Source organism: Gavia stellata, chromosome 8 (genome assembly GCF_030936135.1).
Source record: "Gavia stellata isolate bGavSte3 chromosome 8, bGavSte3.hap2, whole genome shotgun sequence".
In the NCBI taxonomy this organism is placed as follows: Eukaryota; Metazoa; Chordata; class Aves; order Gaviiformes; family Gaviidae; genus Gavia; species Gavia stellata.
In genome coordinates, this window is record NC_082601.1 from 13,450,187 (window position 1) to 13,472,155 (window position 21,969).

General features: G+C 42.4%; 1 protein-coding gene across 1 annotated transcript in view; it reads left to right on the plus strand.

Moving 5' to 3' along the window:
* Window positions 1-14,855, plus strand: part of SEMA5B (semaphorin 5B) — a 132,736-nt gene extending 117,881 nt beyond the window's left edge. Inside the window, exon 21 of the mRNA XM_059820123.1 lies at window positions 14,581-14,855. Coding sequence (XP_059676106.1) covers window positions 14,581-14,736 — 156 coding nt within the window. The 3' untranslated portion in view covers window positions 14,737-14,855. The remainder of the gene's footprint in view (window positions 1-14,580) is intronic.
* Window positions 14,856-21,969: the final 7,114 nt, after the last annotated feature.

A 21,969-nucleotide genomic window follows, 5' to 3' on the forward strand; every position in this document is an offset into this window, starting at 1 on the left:
CCTGCTGCCTATAAATGCAGTCTCAAAAATACATTTCCCAGCAGCATACGGCTACAGTTGCATAGAGTTTGATAAGGGTGCGGCATCATAATGCGAGTCAGCATGGATTTGTGGAAAGTAAATCATGTCAAACAAATTGGATTCCTTTTTTAAATTAAATAAATATTGATCTAGATAGGAGGGAAGCAGCAGACATATTGGGATTTTCAGAGGCTTTTAACAAAGTTTTACAGGATTTATTTTTCTACACACTCTGCATATACGGGTTAGGTAATAAATTATTAAGACAGGTAAAGAACTGGGACCTGATCCTGGAAGCTTCAAACTATGAGAGTAATCCTTTCAGTTATGTCAGCAGTTGTGGCAAAGTCAATAGGAAGACCCAGATGAGGAAAGCTTGCAGGAATAAAGAGATGAGCAAGAGTATCCCCTTATTTCTTACATAGCAATCAATGAAGAAAAGAGACAAATTTATTTTTGTGGCCAAAAGCAGGTAGTTACAGTGTTGGCTTTGTGTTAATGTTTTCTTCATGATTTATGTTGTGCTAGCATATGTCATCAGATGATGCTAAAATAGGAAGAATAGTTAAAATTTAGAAGGATGAAGTTGTTCGCAGAACGGTCTTGATCAATTGAGTAAATGTATTATGAAATGCGATATGTCTATGCCAAGTGGTGCAGTGGAGTAGAAGTAATAACAAAGCTAAGCAAAGTTTAAAATAGCAGCAGATTAGTTAATGTAGTATCAGGAGGGAGTTGACCTCTTTGATAGATCTATCTCTGAATACTTGATCTAGTGTGTAGTAACAGTGAGCAGCTGTAAAGAGCCTAGGCATTAGATCAAGTTTTGAAAAGTCTAGTTTATTTAAAGGAAGGCATTAGCTAACTGGGACTGTACGAGTTAGGCTGGGGGGAGAAGGGACTTGGACACAAGGAGAGATAGACCAGATGGGTCTTATTTATAAAACGCTAGGAAGTGAAAGAGTTCACGTGCATAAATCTGCAGTCATTGGACAGACCAAAACTAAATGTTTAGGAGCAAGGGGCTACTTGTCAAGAAGAACTCGAAGTCATACACTTTCAGAGTGGTGAATGAGGCAAAGAGATTTACAGAAAGGGTAAAATCTGTTTATCAAGTGAAGCCCCTTTTCTCTATTCCTGTTGAATATTTCCTTATGTTCATCTTCTCTATTGGCCCTCCTTTCTTAAACTGTTGCCTGAAAATGTCTCATTTAATACTACAAATTTGCCACTCCTCAGTATTCCCTTAAAGAATATAGCATTAGTGCAGTTATAGGAAGGCTCTGTGTGCTCTGTGCTGTGTAATTACTTAGAGAACTTATTATTAGCCAGCTTTATATTTAGGAATAACTGGCAGATTTTTCTGAGGGTCAGGAGGGAGTTTTTCATGCCTTCAAGGAGCATGTGTGGTTTTATTGTGATGTTACACAATTAACATTCAAATGATGGAGGAGCTAAAATTCACCTTCTGGAAAATGAGGGTTGGACTGAGCTTGGATATGGGCCCATCTGAATTTAAAATGCGTATGTATGAAAGAAAGTGAAAACACCTGAAATCCCAGATTCTAAACCCAAGTAAGTTTCTATTCAGCAGATACCAAGAAAACTGCTCCCAACATTTTTTAGGTAATGAAAGCAAAAGAGTCATTGTAGGTTTGTTTGTGTGTGTGTGAAAGAGTTAATAAATCTACGATTAAGGAAGAACATGGTGTGTAGACTACTTTTCAGTAACAGAAAATGATAATGCATGGTGACATGGTGGTAGCAGAAAGGCTGAGCATATGCACAAGTCTATTATTTTCCATTCTTTGATAATCATAAGCCTTCTGCAACCATCTTTAGTTTGTTTTCATCTTGAAATATCTCTGCTCTCCAACCAGCAGGTGAACACAGTAGAAAATTTGGCATGTTACATTCAAACGTACAGCACTGAATGCAAACTCATAAATCAAGGTGAATTTTATATGAAGGCAGATTTTAATGAAGGAGGTGCTAGCTGATATGAGCCTTGTTGGACATTCAACACAGCAATGCAGTAATGCAGATCAGATGTAAATATCATGCATAATGGTGACCTATTGATCATTTAGCTGATGCTAACTCGCCTAGGCAGTGTTTTGCAGAAGAGTGTTTTATTCTTGCTGGCTTCTTTTCCCTTCCTGTTTTGCTTTCTCAAGAATGCTCTGAGGTTTATTATTAGCTATTTTAGCCATGATGTCTTAAAATATTTTACACATATGCATTTACCAGCAGCACGTTGATTTTGATTTGTTATTCACAGATCGTAGGGGAGAGACCTTTTGGGTCATCTAATAAGCAGTTCATGTTTCATTAATTGGTTAAAGTTCATACAGCACTCTGGCAATATTGAAGACTGTGCAGAACAAGAGCATAATGAAATAAAAATTATCTGCTTTTCACATTTTGGCATGATGGGTTACAGAACCACCTACAACCTTCCTAGTACTGCCACGCCGATTAGTTAATAACTGGCTATCAAAGCAGAGAGGAGATCCTCTTTTTTAACATTTTGCTTCAGCTACTCAGTGACTCACTCATGTGAGTTACTTATTAGAGCCATGCTGTTGGAAAGCCAGATGATCATGCAGTAGAAGTGGGAGGATGTAGGGTCAAGGTTGAGCCCTTGTGAATTAGGAGCTCTTGGAACAGCCACACATGGAGAAAAGGTTTGGACTGAGCTTCTTCCTATTGCTAAATCCTCTGTCAATAAAGAGAGCCAACATTTTATTCTACACGGGGTTTGGACAGGCAAAGGCGTCTGCACATTGGTCCAAATCCAAAATCCAATGGCCTTTGGATCAGGCCAGATGGGATTAGTGAGAAATGTAAGTTTGCAGGATGGTTATGGTGATGATTCTGCAGATTTTCTTCTTGATTGTGCTGGACAGACCTCCCTCTGTCCTTCCTTCCTTAAACACAGCTTTAGTCATGAGTCACACAGTCAAACTCTTTCTGTACTAATGCCTCAAATAACCTGAGGAAGCACCTGAGCATTGCATCTGCTCCGGGCGTCACTGCTGCTTTTGTAGAAGCTAGGGGCCAAATACTGAGGTTGTGCTCAAACAGAACAGTCATTTATGTCAGTAAGCAAATTTATTGTGGGGGAAGATGAGGCGAGAACTGAGTGAGATTGCAGAATATGGCAATGAAAGATGGAAACTAAGTATTTGATGTATCACCTGATACCTGAAGTTTCTAGGAAGACATCGGAACAATAGTCATTAACTTCAGTAGGACTGTGAGTTCTGCACTTGCCCAAAGTTATACAGCAAATATAAATGCAACTACCAGAAAATGGGGGGAATATTCAGTCTCTCTATAAATTAGAAGCTACAATGAATATTTTTTAATAAAGTGAGAATAATGCTGTTGACAATCAAATAACAGTGCAGAGCAGACCTCCCCTGCGAAGGACTCCAGCCACTGTGATCCACACTTCGTTACTAATCCCGGATAATTCATGGCAATAAAATACCAACATGGAGGGTTATGAAACAGAAACCAATTCTGTCTTTGGAAGAAGAATCCTTCTGAATAAAACAACAGTCTGGGTGTTTGGTGTGGCTTTCAACATTGCAAAAAGAAATAAAGCTCAGGGTATAGGAAAGTGGATCCTTGTATGGATTTTAAATGTCTCTCTCTTGGTGATGGTCATTTTCATTGCCACTGAAAATCACACCTTTTTTATAGTGGTGAGACAGCCAGTGATTGAAGTTTAAATTAGCTTTAACTACTGTCAAGTGCCCTGGAGGAATGTTTGTCTGAGTCAGCCTTGGTCTCTGATGTTTGTTTCTCTCTGCCATGTAAAACTTAGAACTTCAGTGTCCTATCGCTTAATTTGATATGTTGCTACTTCAACTAAAATTGGCTAACCCATTTATTTGTAGTGATCACACCATATACACTGAGAGCCCTGTGATATAAGCTTTTTTCTTTTCCCAGTGACCCTTTCACTGTGCATCATTCAAGCCCCAGGAAGTGGCTGTAAAGTTCAGACATAAGCCAGCACTTGATGATAGCCAACATAGTCAATAAGTTATCAACAGCATCCCCTAAGTATTTGCTTTAGCTGCATGGTGTTTTAGAGAGAGATTTAGCTAATGTAATCAGCTGGAAAAAATAAATACATTCAGATATATAAAAATATAGTAAATCAGATTGAAACATGAATTTTGTTCCCAGTGAATTTCATGTTTAACAAAGACTATTTCCCCTGAACAAAGTGACATTTAAGAACATTAAGTGCTTGAATGGTAGAATATGTATTTTTAGTACTTACCATGAGTATAGTATTATTTGAAAAAGAATAGTAGGGGCAGGGGGTTGTATTGGCAAAGGAGCATTGTGCCCTTTCTTGTATGATCCTGCAGTTGCAAATATCACTTCAGGGGACTCTCAATTTACATAGTGCCTGCTAGGAAGGGAAAGCAGGAGAGCTTACTGATGGGGAAAAAAGGATTAAGTGGTGTGTCTCAGTCAAAATCTATTAGTGTCTTTTCTCCCCTTTATATCATCGGGTCGAGTCAAATTGAGCAGTCAAGCATGCCTGGAGGTGTGGCAGTCCTAGGATGATTGTGCCTGTAGAGTGATGTGCATCTCTTGGAGGTATCCTCACCCCATGGCAGCAGTGGCTCAGCGGGTTGCTGTGTGCAAGTCACAGATATCTCCCTCTCATAGATACATTATTTAAGAGTAGGGGAAACTGCCAATTCGGGTCTGAATGTTTCCTTGCTCCTGCTCCCTCTGGGATGCTAAGCAGCTGCTCACAACGGTCCCCCAACAGGAATCGGTCCCTGCTCCATCTGCTTTTCATACAAACCCTTCACTACTTCACAGGGCTGTTGCTGCTCACCGTAGGGTGGCAATCCACATTATTCCTCCTCCCCCACCATTTTGAGAGAGTCCAGCTTTTGGGATGACTTTTTGTTTTCCTCTTTAAGCCATATTGAGAAGTTTTAAGTGACACTGGGTGTAGATGTTTCGTGTTCATCCTGTCATGTTTTTCTCTATTGACTCAGACTTCTCTCCTCCTCCTTGTATGACCAGGTGTATCTCCTCTACACCCAGGTCAGGGATATGGCCCATGCTCTGCCTTCTTACAGGCTATGCTAGTCATGGATGCTCACACTAGCCTTTCTTTGTATTACTCCGTATTACTGCAGCTGTGACAATCTGTGGATGCAGGCAAGACAGGTTTGTAGACAGACAAGTTTTGGTTTGTTGTTTGTTTTTTGTTTTTTTTTTTTAATTAGATCAATGAGTATAGCTGGGAAAAGCTGGCAGGTTTTTGAACATGTGAGCTGCTAGTTCAGACCTGAAGACAGGCAGCTGTTTTCTAAAGTTTATCTGATTTTTCCAGCTACACTAATTGATCTAATAATTGATGTTACCTGTTTCTTGCAATTTTTGCCTTTCTTAATTTCTCTGAGGTTGACATATATCTGCCCCCACCCACCCACCTGTGCTGGAAGAAGGAGAATTAAATGGAGAAGAACTGCAGGAATGGGAATAACAAAATCGCACTGCACTGGCTGTGTATTTACATGACTTCCCTCTACTGGTCAGAAGAGGAATATTTCAAATAGACCCTAGCCTCATTTGCTGAAAGTTAATGGTTCTCCCTTGGTCAAGGTGCTTGAAGTGGTTCTTCCCTCCTTGTCTCCTCGAAGCTCTGGCTGGCAGTGTTATGTGCATTACCTGAACTGGGAAACCCTCAGTGCCCCCAAGATATGCAGGAGGAATTAATTATGTGTTTGCAGAAGTGTTTAAAGGGACCCATGAAAGAGGCAGGGAGCTAAAGTAAAGAGAGAGGATAATATTAGATTGTGGTACACTTGGAAGGGAGCTGCCTCACTGTTCATCCGAAATAGCTCCACTAGTGAATAATGGATTTTTAAGTAGAATGATAAGGAAATCTTGCTGCATACATACAAAATAAAGATAGCTGTGTCCGTATTCAGAACTAGAGCTCAATGTCCAGAATGTGTTTGGCAGCTCTGAGAGAGGACAACCGAAATACCTGAGCCCTTTTTTCCTGAATCATGACCGGCCTGTCCTAAAGAGCAATTGAGAGCTCAGGGCTGCTCAGGATGTGCTGGTTGCTGCCACCACAGAGGCTGCACAGGCTGCAGCAACACTATATCCTTTGCCTGCCACCTTTCCCTGGTACGTCATGTATATATGCACAATAGGTTTGGCGTAGGGTAAGCAGGAGTAGCTCTGCCTGCATTCCCCTATAGCTGGGGGAATCCTCATTAAGTCAGCTCTAACATCGTCCTGAGATTTGGCACAAAGCATGTGAATAAAGGAAAGAACTGAAAATCTGGGGATGAAGGAATCTGAATGGACCGTATCCCAGAGTCTGTGAGAACCAGCTAATGAACAACTCCAATTACCGTTATAAATGCAATGGATCTTGGGCAAACCCCCAGTGCCATGAAATGCAAAGGTGATACAAAAGCATTTGTAAGAAAGCAGGCCAATTTCCTCCCAGCTAACTGAGTCACTGTGTAAGCTACCGAAGTCCAATGCACTAAAGTCACACAAGTAGCTCCAGTAAGTCTGTGTGAGAAATGCCAGCTAAATTTGGGGATAAGAGAAACTATCTGTAATCATACAGGCCTACGATCAATAAGAGTATGCCTGGACCTTCCCCATTCAACAAAGTGTATCAATGGGGTATTAAATCCCGCTTGGTCTTCAAAATTTGGCAAAGTTGGCGCCATACGAGAGAGTGAAACCAGGAAAAACAAATGGGATTGACTCGACTGTGCTGTCAGTTACAGAAATGGAAGCTCATTGAAACAAATCTGCATCTGTGTTAATATGCAGGCAAATCTGAATTAATATTTGAGAGGCAACGTGTCACATACCCTGATGTAATGAAAGGCGGTTGGGCTGAACTGACAGCTGAGCCATGACCTAAAGCTGAGCAGGAAGAAGTCAAACATGACCACTTTTTGCACAGAGTTTCAGCATTAGAGGATGAAGGGAAAGCACGAGACTGAACTGCTTAAGGGCAGATTCTCAGCTGGTTAAAAATGTAGCTTCACTGGTCCATACACCTAAAGAAAAGAGGATGATATTGGTGTCTTAAATAATCTTGTGATGTGTAACTAGAAATTGGCTTGGGCAGGAATGCTGCTGCAGAGATTGAAACCTGGCTAATGGACTGTGAACATCAGACAATCATTAATGGGAACATACGGGGCTATGGGGAGGAGTTGTGTGGGGCACCACAAGCAGTAATGCAAGGTTTGGCTTTATTTAATACTTCATTAATGAGCTTGGAGAGGGTGCAGTCAGTGTGTTAATTAAACTAGCAGAAGATATTAAATTGGGAGGTGTGTCAAAAAACCAGCCATTGCTATAGGAAATGACCTGGGGAGATTATAAATGTGGAGAGGAAATAACAAGGTGAGATGCAGCATGGGGAGAAAACAAAGCAATCTTGAGGAAAATAATCCAAAAGCAGCTATTTAGAGGGTGGGAGATACTTGGAAAGCAATAAGAGTATAAGAGATGGAACAGAGTTAGCAGATGGCAAATTAGGCCAGTTTTTACTTTTATTGTATTTTTACTACTTTTTCTTTTTTGCACCACTGCAGTTATACCTTTGCAATTCGCAGTCCAAATGTAGCACTGTGGGCTGGCACCAGGCTGAATGACTTGTGTTGGTAATTCACCAGAATAAGCTGCTCTGAGGCCATCTGAAAACTCAGGACTGCTTGCTCCAAATATAACCACCTTCCCCTGACAGACCTACAGCCGGTCACTGTGGCCTTACTAGTTAACATCAGCAGAAGCCCAGTCCAGCCCAGTTGCTCTGGATTATCATCTGCACCCAATGCAGATTACTTAACTTAGTTTTAGAAGGCAGTGTTTATACCTCTGGTGAGTTAGTCTGAGTACTAGAGCATGCACAAGGGCAGGTCCTGTAGCTCAACTCATGCGCCCCTGTAGTAACGCTGTAGTATACGTGAGGGACCCAGGGAGGGTGTACAATGAAGCATAGTACTGCAGCAAGGAGACAGTTTACACCTTCCCACACAGCTGAGATCATGTCTGCTATATCCTGTGCACCAGCTATACTGGGAAGCAGCTTGGGGCAGCCCTGAATTATTCTTTTTTGTCTGGATGCCACGTCATGGGTGTTGCCACCACCAAATTACTGCAAGCCAGGGATAAATAGCAAGTTTTAGGCTAGACACCTGCACTTGCCAGTGGGAAGATTTCCATCAACTCCTCAAACTTCAGTTTCCAGTTCAGAAAAATACTTAAACCTGGATTTAGCTCTAAGCAGGGAGTCACTTCAGTTTGCCTTACTATTATGTACAGTTTGGTTTGTCATCTTACTCATGTGCTTAAAGTCAGAGATGTGCCAAAGCATCTTTCTGACAATGGTCCTTTATGTCACCAACTCTGGAAGTTTTTATAAATCTAAAATGGCAGTAGTATAACCTCACTCCCTCCTAAGTATAAGGATAAACCAGCTGTTTTCAAACAGCTATAGAAAACTGTAGCTATTCATTTTCTTATAATTGAATGTTAGTTCTATTGTCAACCCGAGCACATCTACAGACACTGCCGTCATTTGGGGGTTGTTTAATTTATTTACCAATAACAGTGAACAAAGAATTTCCAGTCTAAAAATATGGTAAGCTTCCATCCAAAAAGAACATGCAATCATAAGTTTAGTGTCCCAGTGGGATTTTTTTATATCTCTTTTTGAGAGGAAAAAACTTCTCATATAGAAAATAGGTTCCTCATCTGTACCTCTACACTTCACTGTAAATCCTGCAAACAGCCTTATTGAATTCATCAGAAAACACTCAACACATAAACCCTGGCCACTGCTACCTTTGACTTCAGTGTAGGCAGAGCTCAAGAGATTTTATAAAAGCATCAGGTGAGATAGTTTGTCTAGTATAAGACACTAAGCAAATTTTTAAGAAAGATCGGAAAGAAGAATCATTAAAGTCTTAAAAATCACTCTTAGCTTGCAGTAAATACATGGGTCTCATAAGGTCTTTCTGGCAACTTTCCATCTTTCCAGGGTCATTTGTAATGCATAGCTCGAGAGGCACAGCAGTGTTGTGGCATCCAGTGGATCAGAAGAAAGGGAGCATGTGGGTGGGCCAGACGTCATTTATTTTCCTGGTGTCAGTTATTGCCAAAAGAGGTTATTTTAGTTGTATGCTTTATTTTGTTGAAATGTAATTTTTATGCTAATTATTTCCAAATTTACTGGTTAATTATAATTCTGAGATCTCTTCCTTGGTACTTCCAGAGATGTACAAGCTGTGGGAAATGTTTCATAATATTAATATATTTCCACAACCCTAAGTAATTTGGCTAACGTTCCTAGAACACAAAAAGTAACATCCTTTAACAAGAAGGCATGGCTAGCTCCATAAAACAGCCGATCTGCATCGAAAAGGCACTTTGCTCCATCTGATTTCACTGCAAGAAACAAACGACTTAAAAGGAGCACAAAAGAAGCTAAATGTTGGATCTTGGCTTCCTTACAAGTTTGCACAATTCTCTTTTCCCACCATTTTCCTGGGGGATGAGGGGAGGTAATGGCCATCCCACTGTTGTTACAGGAAGCCTGTTGGATGCTGTTCCAAGGAAAACTGGAAATGCTACTTTAATTCTTTTAGGACTAAGTGTGTGACTGAGTTCAGTGGAAATTTTGTCCCTGATTTCTGCAGAGGCAGGATGCAGGATGCAGGATTCACGCTTGATTTGGATATTGCTAAGAGGAATGGGTTGACTACAAAGTTGCCGTCTGCTACCACGAACCTGATTTTAGACCTTTGCCTATGTCCACAGTGGATGACCAGGGTTAGCAGAGAGTGGAGTTGCTACCCTTGGTTTCCTAGTGTCTGCGCTCACTTCGTGACGAAGGAAAGGGGACGTTTTTCTTTGTAGTATACTGAGATGTTCAACATTACAAACAAACTTGCAAGACGGAAACTTCCAACTATGCAGTCAGTCCTGGCACAGGCGACATGTCTCTGATGAGTCATGCCCATTGGAGAGATGCATGCCGCCTTGTTCAGCCTCTGCAGAGGTTAAGTGGTGATAACTTAACCGTAAATGCTAGACAGAGTGGTTTGAAGCCGCTCAGGAAGGTCACCCAACTTTTTCTTTCCTCTTTTTACTTTTTTAAAGAGGAAAGTGTCATGGGTGGGAGGTAGAAGAACTGAAATTACATCTGTCGACAGAGAAATAGTGGAGAAACTGTGAGGCTGAGGAAAACTGTCCTTGCTCACTGACTTCATGAGGACTTTAGTGCTGCGTAGCCGGTGAAGATTAACCTACACACCTCTTGGGAAACTTGCTGACTCTTCCCCCACACCACCCCCAAAACAGAAAAGAAGATCTGGAGCTCAAAGAGAATGCTGAGCTCCAGAAAGCTGAGTGCTTTCTGCGTGAGAAGATTAAGGAAATCTTGCCATTGCATGTCACCCTATGGGAACTACTTTACAGCCCTTATTTTGGTATTAGTTGTATGTGTATCAGATGCTTTTAGAAGCATCCTTTTCACATTAGCTTCTCAAAAACTATATGGAATTCCTTTTAATTGGGGGTGGGGAGATGTTCATCCCCTTTTTAAATCAAGTTTTGAAATTTTTGTGACTGTTTATTGAAAATGGAAACATTTGAGCTGTTTATGTGTGCAAGAAATGTTTATACAGCTTGTACATGCAGCTGTAGGATGCGAGCAGTACTGAAAGTCCCATACTGTTACGCATGAAGATGTTTTGATACATCTGGAAGAATGTAAGCAAGTAGGTCTGTGGATTATGACTTAATGATTTGGAGCAGAGGCAGAATTTGGGGGAGTAGTGGCACGGCACTGCTGGAGAAAAAGTAGCAAATGGAAAATCTGAATGATGGCTTAGGCTAAAAATATCAATGGAGAAATATGAACAAAATTAAATGTATGCATATGGCAACCACTTCTTGGCCACTCCAATATTGGGGACTTGGCTCAGAGGTGGCTGAGGTGAAGAGGCACTCATAGGAGTTGGCCTGTGAGCAAGGGTCTGTTCTGTGTTAGTTTTTGTGATCGACCGTAGTTGTGCTGTGGTGACGACTCTTGGTCTTTCCCGTTGGGATGGATAAATATTGGTGGGAACACCTACAGGCACAGCAGGCTGTTTTCATCCACACAATAACTCCAGTGAATTCAAGTTGTCAGGAGGCTCTGACCTTGATGGCATAGCCTGTATAGCGTTGGGCAAATATCTTCCAAAGGAAAAGTCATTGGCCATCTCTGTAATGTCACAGAGAAGAATTGCAGGACGAGAGCAAGGGTTAAAGCTCTGAGTAAAAACAGCACAGGAGCCCACCCAGAGAGATTTAACTGTGCGCCTCCTCTCCTGCAGTGCATGCATGAGTATGTATGTGTACATCTCTAAAATTCACTGCTGCCTAATTTCCCTTCTTCAAAATATCAACCAATTTCTAGTGCCAAGGAACCTAATCATCTATTTATTAAAATGAGACAGACAATAAGTTTGTGTGGGGAAATGTTAAGGCAGTGCACATTGATCATGCTGATTTAGGACGGTACTGCCATCGCAGCATTTCCGGAGACAAATTCTTTGCAGCTAATTGCATTATAAATTCCGCTAAACCATTTTCATAAGGTATTTTCCTAATATATAAGCCCTCCATCGAAAATAAACCCAAAAAGAGCAAAGGAGCAGTTGTGGGGTTTTTTCCTAATTAAATGTTATATGAAAGTAAGACAAGAGAGAGAAAAAAAATGCAAATCGTGTTAATTAAATGCTAAGTCTGCTGTAAGAGGCTAGTTTTAAACACCATGGGACATGTTGAAACTCATTCTTCCAACTGAAAGCCAAAAAAGTAGAGTCCTGAGGTCTTTGTCCTCAGATCAACACGGTCCTGAGCCATCCCAGGTCACCAAATTCAGAGGTGGCAATCCTGGCATGTGATAAATCTTAAGCGTCCTGAAAAGTGACCCAGATGAGGCCTGGATGCTGGACAACCTTCAGGAGAGCCCAGGGACTGCGGCAGTGGGAATCAGGCTCTTCCTCCTGCTGCGGTGGACCATGGCTGTGGGATTACGCTGCCTGCGGTGGGTATCCTGGGCTAGAGCCACCGATAGGAAATAGCAGTCATTGTGTACAGCCGGTATGAACACCTGTGGTATTTGCCAGAGAGCAGATCCCCCAAATACTCAGTGGTAGTACTTAGCAAAGTGCATTTCTATGGGAGATCTCAATCATTTTTATCAAGCTGGGTCAGAAGACACTGAAGCAGAGAGCAAGTTAATTGGATTTCCCAAGGAAGCATAGCAAGCAGCAGAGGACTGAGCCTGGCTTCCTTGTTTCCCAGCCTCCAGCATAAAGCAGCAGACTGTTGCCCACACTATTTTAATATTTCTTTGGGTGACTGGGAGCAAAGCATGACATTTCTTTTCTTCCTTCCATATTGAAGGGCACAAATTCTCATTCCTTGGAAATACTTGCCACTTTGAGCATACCTATACAAATTCTCTCCTTGGTTCCTACAAGTGACATGCTGTGAGCTCATTTTAGAGAGTCCAGGTAGGGAAAGATCGGAGTCAGACAGGAGGAGGCTGAGACTCCTCCGGATTTCATGTATGAGATGTTTCAGGTAGTGCCCATTTCCAAAAAAGTTATTCGGTAGTTCAGCAATTGGGAAATGTCTTTGCCAGGGTGCTTTTGTCATAGGAAAGCCTTTCTTCCTGATGTCTTGTATGAAACTGGGAGTCGCAGCTCCCAGGGTAGCTGTGGCTGTCAGTCTGCTATCGGATTAGAAGGAATTATTTTCTTTTCTTCCTCCTCCTCTCCCCCTCCCCATGCAGTAAAATCACTCGATTACAAAGAAATTGGGAGATAAATGTACTGCCTGTGGTCTTGTCTTTGAGCCTAGGGGTAGCTCTGATCATTTCAGCGGTCACAGCTGGGATGTGGCTAAGCCCTGACTGTGCCGTGGGCACATACATGCACAGGGCAAGACCCCGCTCACCTAACTGTCACCTCCTAAAAGTCGGGCACCCACTGTCAGCAGGTCACCCCGCTGCTGCCGGGGCTGGGGGGGACAGGGGCTCCCCGAGAAGGCAATTTTAATCCGCACCTGCCTTCATGCAGGAGCGAGGCTTTTCCCTGGCTTGCCGATGGAGCCCCAGTGCCTGAAGTTTAGGTGGCTGAAGTTAGATGGGTCGAGTCAGGCTAGTGGAGCTGGGTATTTCATGGGCTTGAGCATTAGTTAATTAATTTTCATCTTGCCCTGAGCTGGGTCGGGTATGAGCTGTTTTTCTCAAGGGGGAACTGAGGTAAAGTGGTTCCCCCAGGAGCATCAGATTGCAGTAGAACAACCATTAGGTCCCAGCACTAGTTGCCTCATTAGACCTCTCCGTCTCTCTGCTCCAGACAGGAGAGATGCTCACGCCCTCTTTAAATGTGCCGTGCCCTGCAAATGCGCCTAGTCTTGACTCCCAGATCAAAGGAGTGAGTTCCCTGCATGACAACCATTAAAGGTGCACATAGGAGCGACGTAGGCCAGAGATATGTATAAGAAATTTAATCCATGGCTTAGCTGAAAAAACTGTCATAAATGTTCCTCAGCCAAATTCACAGAAATCAGATGACTATAAAGATGAAGGAGAAAGTTCCATAAAATTATTGTATCCCCAAAAAAATGGAATTTCATCCTTATGCATAGGTGACGGCTGACATAGCAATGGGCTTTAATCTGGGGGAGGGGGACATCTGCTTGCTTGTGGGAAGAGTAACTAATTCTTGCAAAAAGCAAAGAAGGGGGGGGGACGGGGGGGGGGGGGGAGAAAAGCCCCATCTCTAAATTTTTATGGTAAAAGGGGCGTTTGTGGTTCTCATTTTTTATGTTATTGTTGCCAACAATTGTTACGTGGTTGTTAATTTTTTTTAAGTAATTTTAGTTTTTCCAAAAGTGACCATGATTTGTTACTTATACTGTAGCTTACAGAAGTGACACACTTAATATCGGGGGGTCCAAACCTGGATATCTACCAATGGAGATGGAGATCAGGTAAATGCACACCTGCTCTTCCAAAGAGAAAAAGCTGCCATTTGGCAACTGGTTTGAGAGGGAGCTGCAGGCTATAACACGAGCATTTTGGAAGAGATTAGATAGAGTGCTGCCATTAATCACCAACTTTTGTGTAGGCCCAGCATGGTTTTGTGTGACAATGATGTTCAGGCAACACGCCATCTACCAGGAGACTCCGGGTCCCTGGAGAAGGTTCTGGGTTCTGGCCCTAGTGGTAGCTGAGCGTAGGTCCACCGAAGGAGACCTGGCAGGAGCTGTGGTCCCCCGCAGACTAGCCCCATAGCGAGTACCACGTACCGTCTTACTCTCCCAGCCGGAGGGAAGGCGGTGGTGGCTGCAACAGAGACCATGATGGAGAAGGCAGGTGAGAGGGAGGTGTCTGCAGGTAGAAAAGAGTAATTACGTAGCACCATTGCCATGCCTGTCATCTCTTCTTCTCTTTTACAGACACTTAACAAGAACAATTTGATACCAGATGACAGGACCAACTTCTACCCGTTGCAGCAAACCAATGTGTACACGACAACCTATTATCCCAGTACACTGAATAAATATGACTACAGGCCCGAGGCCTCCCCTGGAAGGACCTTTACCAACAGCTGATGATGGACAGATCCTATAGGACTGGATGACTTCTTATATGAATTTTTTTTAATTGATTTTATGGACCAAATACTGGCCCAGCCTCTAGATGTAAATATTGTACAGTAGGGTCTTTTTTTTTTTTTTCCTTTGGTTAATTGTATTTCTTGTAAACAGCACATCTCCTTACAAGGACAAAAATGCATATGGACCATTCTGCAGAGCTTTTGTGGATATTTGGCTGGAGATGGCTCTTACTACTGCAACTGTTTATGGCTGGAAGAGCAGCGTTGCTGTCCAAGGCCGACGTTGTCAAGGAGGTGGCTGTGTGCTGGGTTCAGTGGCCACCACGCAGCAGCACACGACACACGGGTGCACTCTAAGCAAGGCAAGAGGTGGCATCCTGAGGCAGGAGTGTCTCTCTGGTGAGGAGCATCCTTCCTGAGACAGGGTAGCAATGGTGCACTGGATGACACGCAGCTCATGAGACAGGCCGAGCAGGACTCCATCGTGCCAACAACTTGAAGAACGTTTTCTTTTTCTTTTCTTTTTTTATTTTTGATTTTTTTTATGTTTCTGGGAAAAAAAAAAAAAAGTAACTTTCTAGGGCAGTGTTCCCTGTATCTTCAATAGAATCTTTTCATATTACAGGAAATACTCTCCGCAGCCTTCTTTGGTAATATGCAGTTCAGCTGATGAGAAACAACACACAAAGTGCATTACCCAAAGAAGCTTTCCAGAATGTTTCCAGTCTTAATTAAAAGAAAATTATACAGGCAGTGAGACACTGAGAAAACTAAATGTTGGAATAACATCGGAGACATGAACTTGGAGTGCCTAACAAACAAAGATGTTTATATCACTGGAAAAAAAGATGTGATGATTGCCGCACAAGAGCCATGGGCTTTTTTTCTTTCTTCCTTTTTCTTTTTTTTCTGAGACAGTGTTAACTCTTTTCTTCTAGCTTTGATCCTGAATGCATCTGCCAGAAAAGGCAACTTTAGAGGCCATGCTCTTCTTGGGGGAAATCACCATGCTTTGGTCTAATTTTTCCTCTTGTTTTATTGTTGGTTTTTAGTTCATTTACTTTCAAAGAGTGAATAGTTCTGACTTTGCAGGGGGAGGGTATTTTTGTAAGGAATGTTTCCATAGTCTGACATGACCCAGAAAGTCTGCTGCACATTCTTATAGCGTCTTCCAGTCAGTACTCTATGAAATAGTAACACAGCTGAGTAATGTGCATTGTTTGCCAGTATTTCTTTAATTTTCCTGAACAAAAACAACCCAACAAACAAATGCTGCTGCAGCTATTCAAGTAAATTGGGGCGGTAGCATTATTAAACAGTATATGAAGCCTTGAAATGTAATTTTGTGTATGTGTGTGACTGTGTCTATAAGAACTGTATTAGTTTGATGCAGAAGCCATGTTGTCTACAACCAGATGTTTGTCTGACATAATTGTTTGGCAAAAAGGAAACTTATTGCTGGTGCTTAATGTACAATTACATCCAATGTGTTAGCAACGTGAACAAGTTCACCGCTGTTATCATTCAGTGTTTCTAAATATTTATAATGATCTCCTGATGCTAAGGATTTTAGAATGTTGCAATACTGAGCATGAGATAAAAGTACACCCCAAAATGCGCATGAGCTCCATGTGGTCCCAAGCTTGGCTTTGTCGTCTGCATCTTGCTCGAGCAATTGCCATGCCAGCGCTTGGCCATTGGCTCGGCCGTGTTCCCAGCGGTCCCGTTTGTCTTCGCTGTATTTCAGATTTCGCTGTAAGCTGACACCAATAGTTTCTTGGTGTTATTCCTTTGCAGTTGCTTGTTTGGAAGCCCAGCTTGGGCTGTGTGCTCAGCTCTTTCACATAGGCAGCCAGTAGGAAATGAAGAAAGACTGTGTTGCTCCTGAAAAGTATATTGCTTTTCCTGCAAGGAAAAGCCAACATGGCTCTGTAAGCCTGTGTTATGGTAGTTTGACCAGAAGGCAAGAATAAAGTAGCCTCCCATTTTTTAATTACTTTTTTCGACTTCAGTTTGCAGTGATGGAAGGCTGCAGGGATATTTGTAATAAAGTGGGGTCATTAGCAGTGCCACGAGGACACCTTAGGCTCAGTGGTGCCCATCATTTCCAGGAGCTGTTTTTCTAATTTAGCAGCTCATCCTGCTTCTGCTCTCACGGGGTGAAACAGAGGGAACAGAGGAAGGGAGAGAGAGGTGCCCTTAAATAGACATACTCAGGTTTGAAGCAGTAGGGTCAGGAGCTGATGCAGACCTCCAAGCTCTGTCTGAAGTAACCTGCTGCAACCCTCCAAGTAGGCACAGCAGCTCGGTGGCCCTAACCCCGCCTGGCAGCACAGTTGGGGCGAGAGCGGCAGGAGTGAAGCAGGATTGCCAGGGAAGCAGGAGAGCAGTGGTAGCAGGTACCAGCACCTGCAGGGGGGCTCTTCCCAGGCCCCTAAACCCCATTTGAGGAGCCATGCCTTTGCGCCTCGTGGCGTAAAAAGTTCACCCCATCTTACTGAATTTCCACATCACCCCTCAGCACCACTGAAAATCCTCACTTAAAGTAGTTCTAACAAGTATGTAGCCCAGGGGTTGAAAATTATTACATTAGACTAGGAGGATGGGATTTCCCAGTTTTAATTTATGTGATTGAGAAGAAAACATTGGCTCCCAAGATCACTGTAGCCATTGAGCTTCCCCTTCAGAAGATTCCCTGTATCGACATATTCTGCAATTACCATGCACGTGGCAGGGTGCAGCTGGAGTTTGGTGGGGGTGTGAGCGAGTCAAACCTTGTAATTACTTCAATTTTCTATTTTTCCTGTCTTTTTCTTTTTTTCTCCTAAACATTTTTTCTCCCCTTAAACATCTTTCCATTTTCAGCTTCACAGAATAACACAATGTAAACTGGTTTTTTTTTCCTAAAGTGCCACATAGCAGCTGAAATTATTTAAATGTTCAGCTCACCAAGATAGGTCATTACTGCCATTGTGCTCAGGAGGTGGATATTTTGTAGGCTATTGGAGGGCAGATGCTTTGAGGGTGGTGCATGTGGTTATAGTTTCATCAAGACATTCGTTCTTACCAGCCATCCAAATGGATTCAGCCCTTTTTCATATAATTGGCAATCACAGCAAGGGTCTGTAGACTCCATTCGAGCAGAAAGTAGAATCCAGGAGAGAGCGAGAGAGAGTGGAAGAAAGAAGTCAGAATGCTTATTACTCAATTAATATTTGCATGAGACTGCAGTTTTTTAAGGGATGATGTTAATGCGGTGTGAGGGTTGCATTTTTTTATGAGCTCTCTAATGCGTGGCCAATGACACCATGTACAGTGATACTCTTGCAATCCAGGTAATTCAGCAGCTTGATCATCAGGTCTCTAATATCTGTAGCAGCTTGAATTGCTCCTGCAGCTGGATGTTAAACTTGCTGAAATTTCCTATTCTAAGGTCATCTTAAAGTACACTGGAAAAGCATTTAGTTCGGGAGCATTGCTTTCCAAAAGACTCATCTTGCTATATATATATATATGTTTTTTTTCTTTCACATCTAAGATGGAGAAGGGGAACCCTAGGCAGTTCCTGTGTTGGTCTAGAGACATTGGTTCTCTGCAAACCCTTTGGGTAGGATTCAGGTATACAGTATGTAAAATATTATGGAAATCTTACAGCCAAGTATGTAGCGGAAACATCTTTCATTACGCCATTCTTCTTTCTTTTTCTGTGGAAGTGGCTGCCTTTCTCCCTCCAGAAGGGGTGTGCAGTACGACATTATCCAGACCGTATTGTGCAGTTGCTGTCGGGCTTTACTTGATCAGCTATCACCCACCAGAAATAACTTGTGCAGCTCACTAACAGACAAACCAGTTGATGATGAACCCGCAGCATAAGAGGTGCTGTTGCTCTAAAGGTGCACTTGAATGTTCAGCACATGAGCCAGGGCTACTCTTAAATATATGAACTGTACAGATACTATAGGAGAAGAATGTGTATTGTCTTACCACCACTGTTCCTAATGCCTTACATTCAAAAGATGAGATGGTTGGTTTGAAATCAACAGAGAGTAGGAATCAAGTTCATGTTTGACGCAGACAATTTGATGCCTCCAGTGTTAATCTGATATTAATCCCACCTGGAGAGGAAATTGCTGTCCACTGAGATTGATTTATTCTTTGTACCAAATGTAGTGGGGGGAGAGTTATATATATATAAATATATATATATAAAAAATATAAATGTAAAGTCTGTGTAACAGCTTATTCGTTTTTTGTAATAGCGTATACATCTATCAGTGGATAGATACAGTATATATTTATAATATATACACACACAATATATATATTTAGCAAAATGCCTGCAGAGGAAACTTAGAAGAAGAAAGGCAGTGCTGGTATTCAAATTCCACAGGGACAAAGAGAAGGAAAAAGAACTGTAAAAATCCAGTATCCTTTCCATTAGGTTTAAAAAAACACTTTCGAGGTAAATGAAATATAGTTTTTTAATTGGAAAGAAAATTGATTTTTCTAGTCGGAAATGCTTATTTTCCCCTATCATTCTGGTTAGAATGATTAAGAAAAAAATTCTTGTTACTGCTTATATTTTCTGAATAAGCCTCCCAAATCTCTCATCTGTATCACTCTATTGTTTTTGTAATTATACATAGGGAGTAATTGTGCAAAGAATATGAAAATAGCAAGTAGGACTAACAAATATTGTACCATTAGGGGAAAAGACATCATCTATTAGAACATGAAAAATGTCATCTTCCATGCTAAAGAAGTTAGCAACTGCTTTCTGAGTTATTGATGGGCATTATAAGCCTTGCCTTGTAGTCACACTAGGAGGTTTTAGTATAAAATTTAGGGAAGAGAAACCCTGCAAACCATGGCTTTTGGTTTTCAGAGCGGTCCAAAAAAGCTGCCAGGCCATGGAAGTCAGGCACCTGGTCCTCCGGCTGTCTCTGGAGCTTCCAGCATCACCAGTCAAGGCTCTGCAGCTATTCCTTGCCCTGTCACTCCCGCAAGCCAGCCCGCACGTATGGCAGGGCACAGCACCCCTTGGAGCTGCCTGGCATAACAGAGAAATACCCAGTAAATTGGGTTGGAAGGACTTTTTTTTTTCAACAGATCACTTTAAAGCCCTGGTGACCAAGGCCCAGACTCGTACAGGTGAATCTTCCCCTTAAGCTTGTTAGGAGAAAACTTCAGGCGGCTTCAAGAGCAGATCTGGGGGTAGGTGAGCAAATCCACAAATTCTGATGCTGCTTGATGGCCAGAGCCTTCAAAACTAGGCAGAAACCCCTGTCAGTGTCAGCCATTCTGCCTGGAAATTCCTCCTTTGGTCCCTTTGGGAAATTTTAGTGTCTGCATTAGACCCAGCCGGAGGAGTAAAACCAGCAACCTGCTATTTAGACAGCCACAAATAGAAGTGCTCAACAGCACTGAACAGAAGTTTGGGTCTTGAACTTGATTTTTTTCTGTTCTGCCTCCAGCCTCAGCTGCAAATTCACCCCTGCTATTCGAGAGGGTTTGGTGCTGTAAGAGCAGCACCTGGCTTGCTGCAAGTCCCAGCCGCCATTTGGTTTTAAAGAAATCTGGTCGTGAAATGTATTAACGCTGCACTCTAGTTCTGAAACCTCCGTGAGCAGGGTGCTGCTAATTCGCACGCCACGGAGTCAAGCAGAGGTCGGCGCGGATGGGCCATTAATAACTGAAGCAAAAATGTTTTTACTACCAAAATGTCAAACAATGTAAAAGCCAGCCAGCTGCATGCCAGTGTGCTTCCCATCCACTCACCCTTCCTTAGGTAACATCCAAACCTGCGCGTACTTAAAAAAGATGCAGTTAATTGGGAGCATTCCCACAGAGGAAGGTTTAGGGAGGATGGACAGTAAGTGAGATGGAAATGATAGGATTTAGCTTGTAATTGAGGTGGGAGAGTGACAGGTGCAATACTGGATCTTGGATACATGGGAAGTTCTTATGCGAACACAGAATGCTTGCCCCAAAACAGCAAAACCTGGAGAGTATTATCGGACTCTGTTGTGAAGGCACATCACCCTTCCTATGCAATCAAACTTGATGGTACTTTAGTATAAAGGTGACCTAGACTGTAATCACTGCCTTTAGACACTGTGAATTTTTTTTGGGTACTCTGTATTTTTATATATTGTACAATGTAAAGAATAATTCAGAAATAAAACAGACCAACCTGGCAAGCCTGTGAGTGATTTCCCCTCCGTGGCTGATGCGCGGTGGGGCCGGGGCTCCTGAGCCGCGCTGGCAGGACGGGTCAGAGGGAACACGGAGGAGCTTCCTCCTGACGTTGGGGGCCAAGGGCAATGCAAAATTCACTCAGCCACTTGTGCAGGGATGGGGAATGGCAGCATACGTCCCTCCTCCCTGTCCGCACTCCGGCTGCATCCTGAGGTCCCAGTTTGGATTATATTTGTCAGGAGTTGTAGACTATGTGGTTACAAAATGGTGTTACTGAGTATAACGCCAAAGTCTGTCGCTGCAATTCAACTCCCTTCCCACACAAGCCTGAATGTTGGAGTGCAGCTCCGCACCAAACTTTGGGTGCATTTGAAAAACGGTGTTTCTGAGTAAGGTGCCCAATGAGGTGAGATCAAATCTGTCTGAAATTTGGGGTGCCCAATCCACGTCCGGTTTTGTGGTACACATCTCGACTCCACTCCCCAGCATTCCACACGTGACACCGAGTCTCCAAGGACACAACTGCTCACCGTGCCAAGGAGATTGGCTGGCTGCAGCGAGCAAAAATACACTCGTCTTCTGCAGAGCCTTTCAAGTGTATGTGCTCAGTTGCAATGAAATCACATTGCTGCTCCTTCTCAAGCCTTATATATTGATGTGAAAAGTTATAAAAAGCTGAGGGACATGTTTTGATTGAAGGATGATTGTAGCCTCGTATTGAAGAACGTTATAGCTCTTGTTGCATTTATTAATCAAAGTAAAGACCATGAAAAGTGACAGAGTCAGGAACATTTTAGTTTATGTTCCGATACAGCTCAAGACTTATATTGAAGTTTCATACAGAAAATTACACCATAATGTCATAAAAAATAGATTGGATTACTAATAACCTGAAACGTGCTACACCTGCATACATAATACTTTAATCCTACTAAATCATAAGCTATCATTTGGGTGGTTTATTATTCTCAAGTGTGCATATAGGAATTTCTTTTCAATGCAGACCATTAAAAAATAATTGAGAGGCACA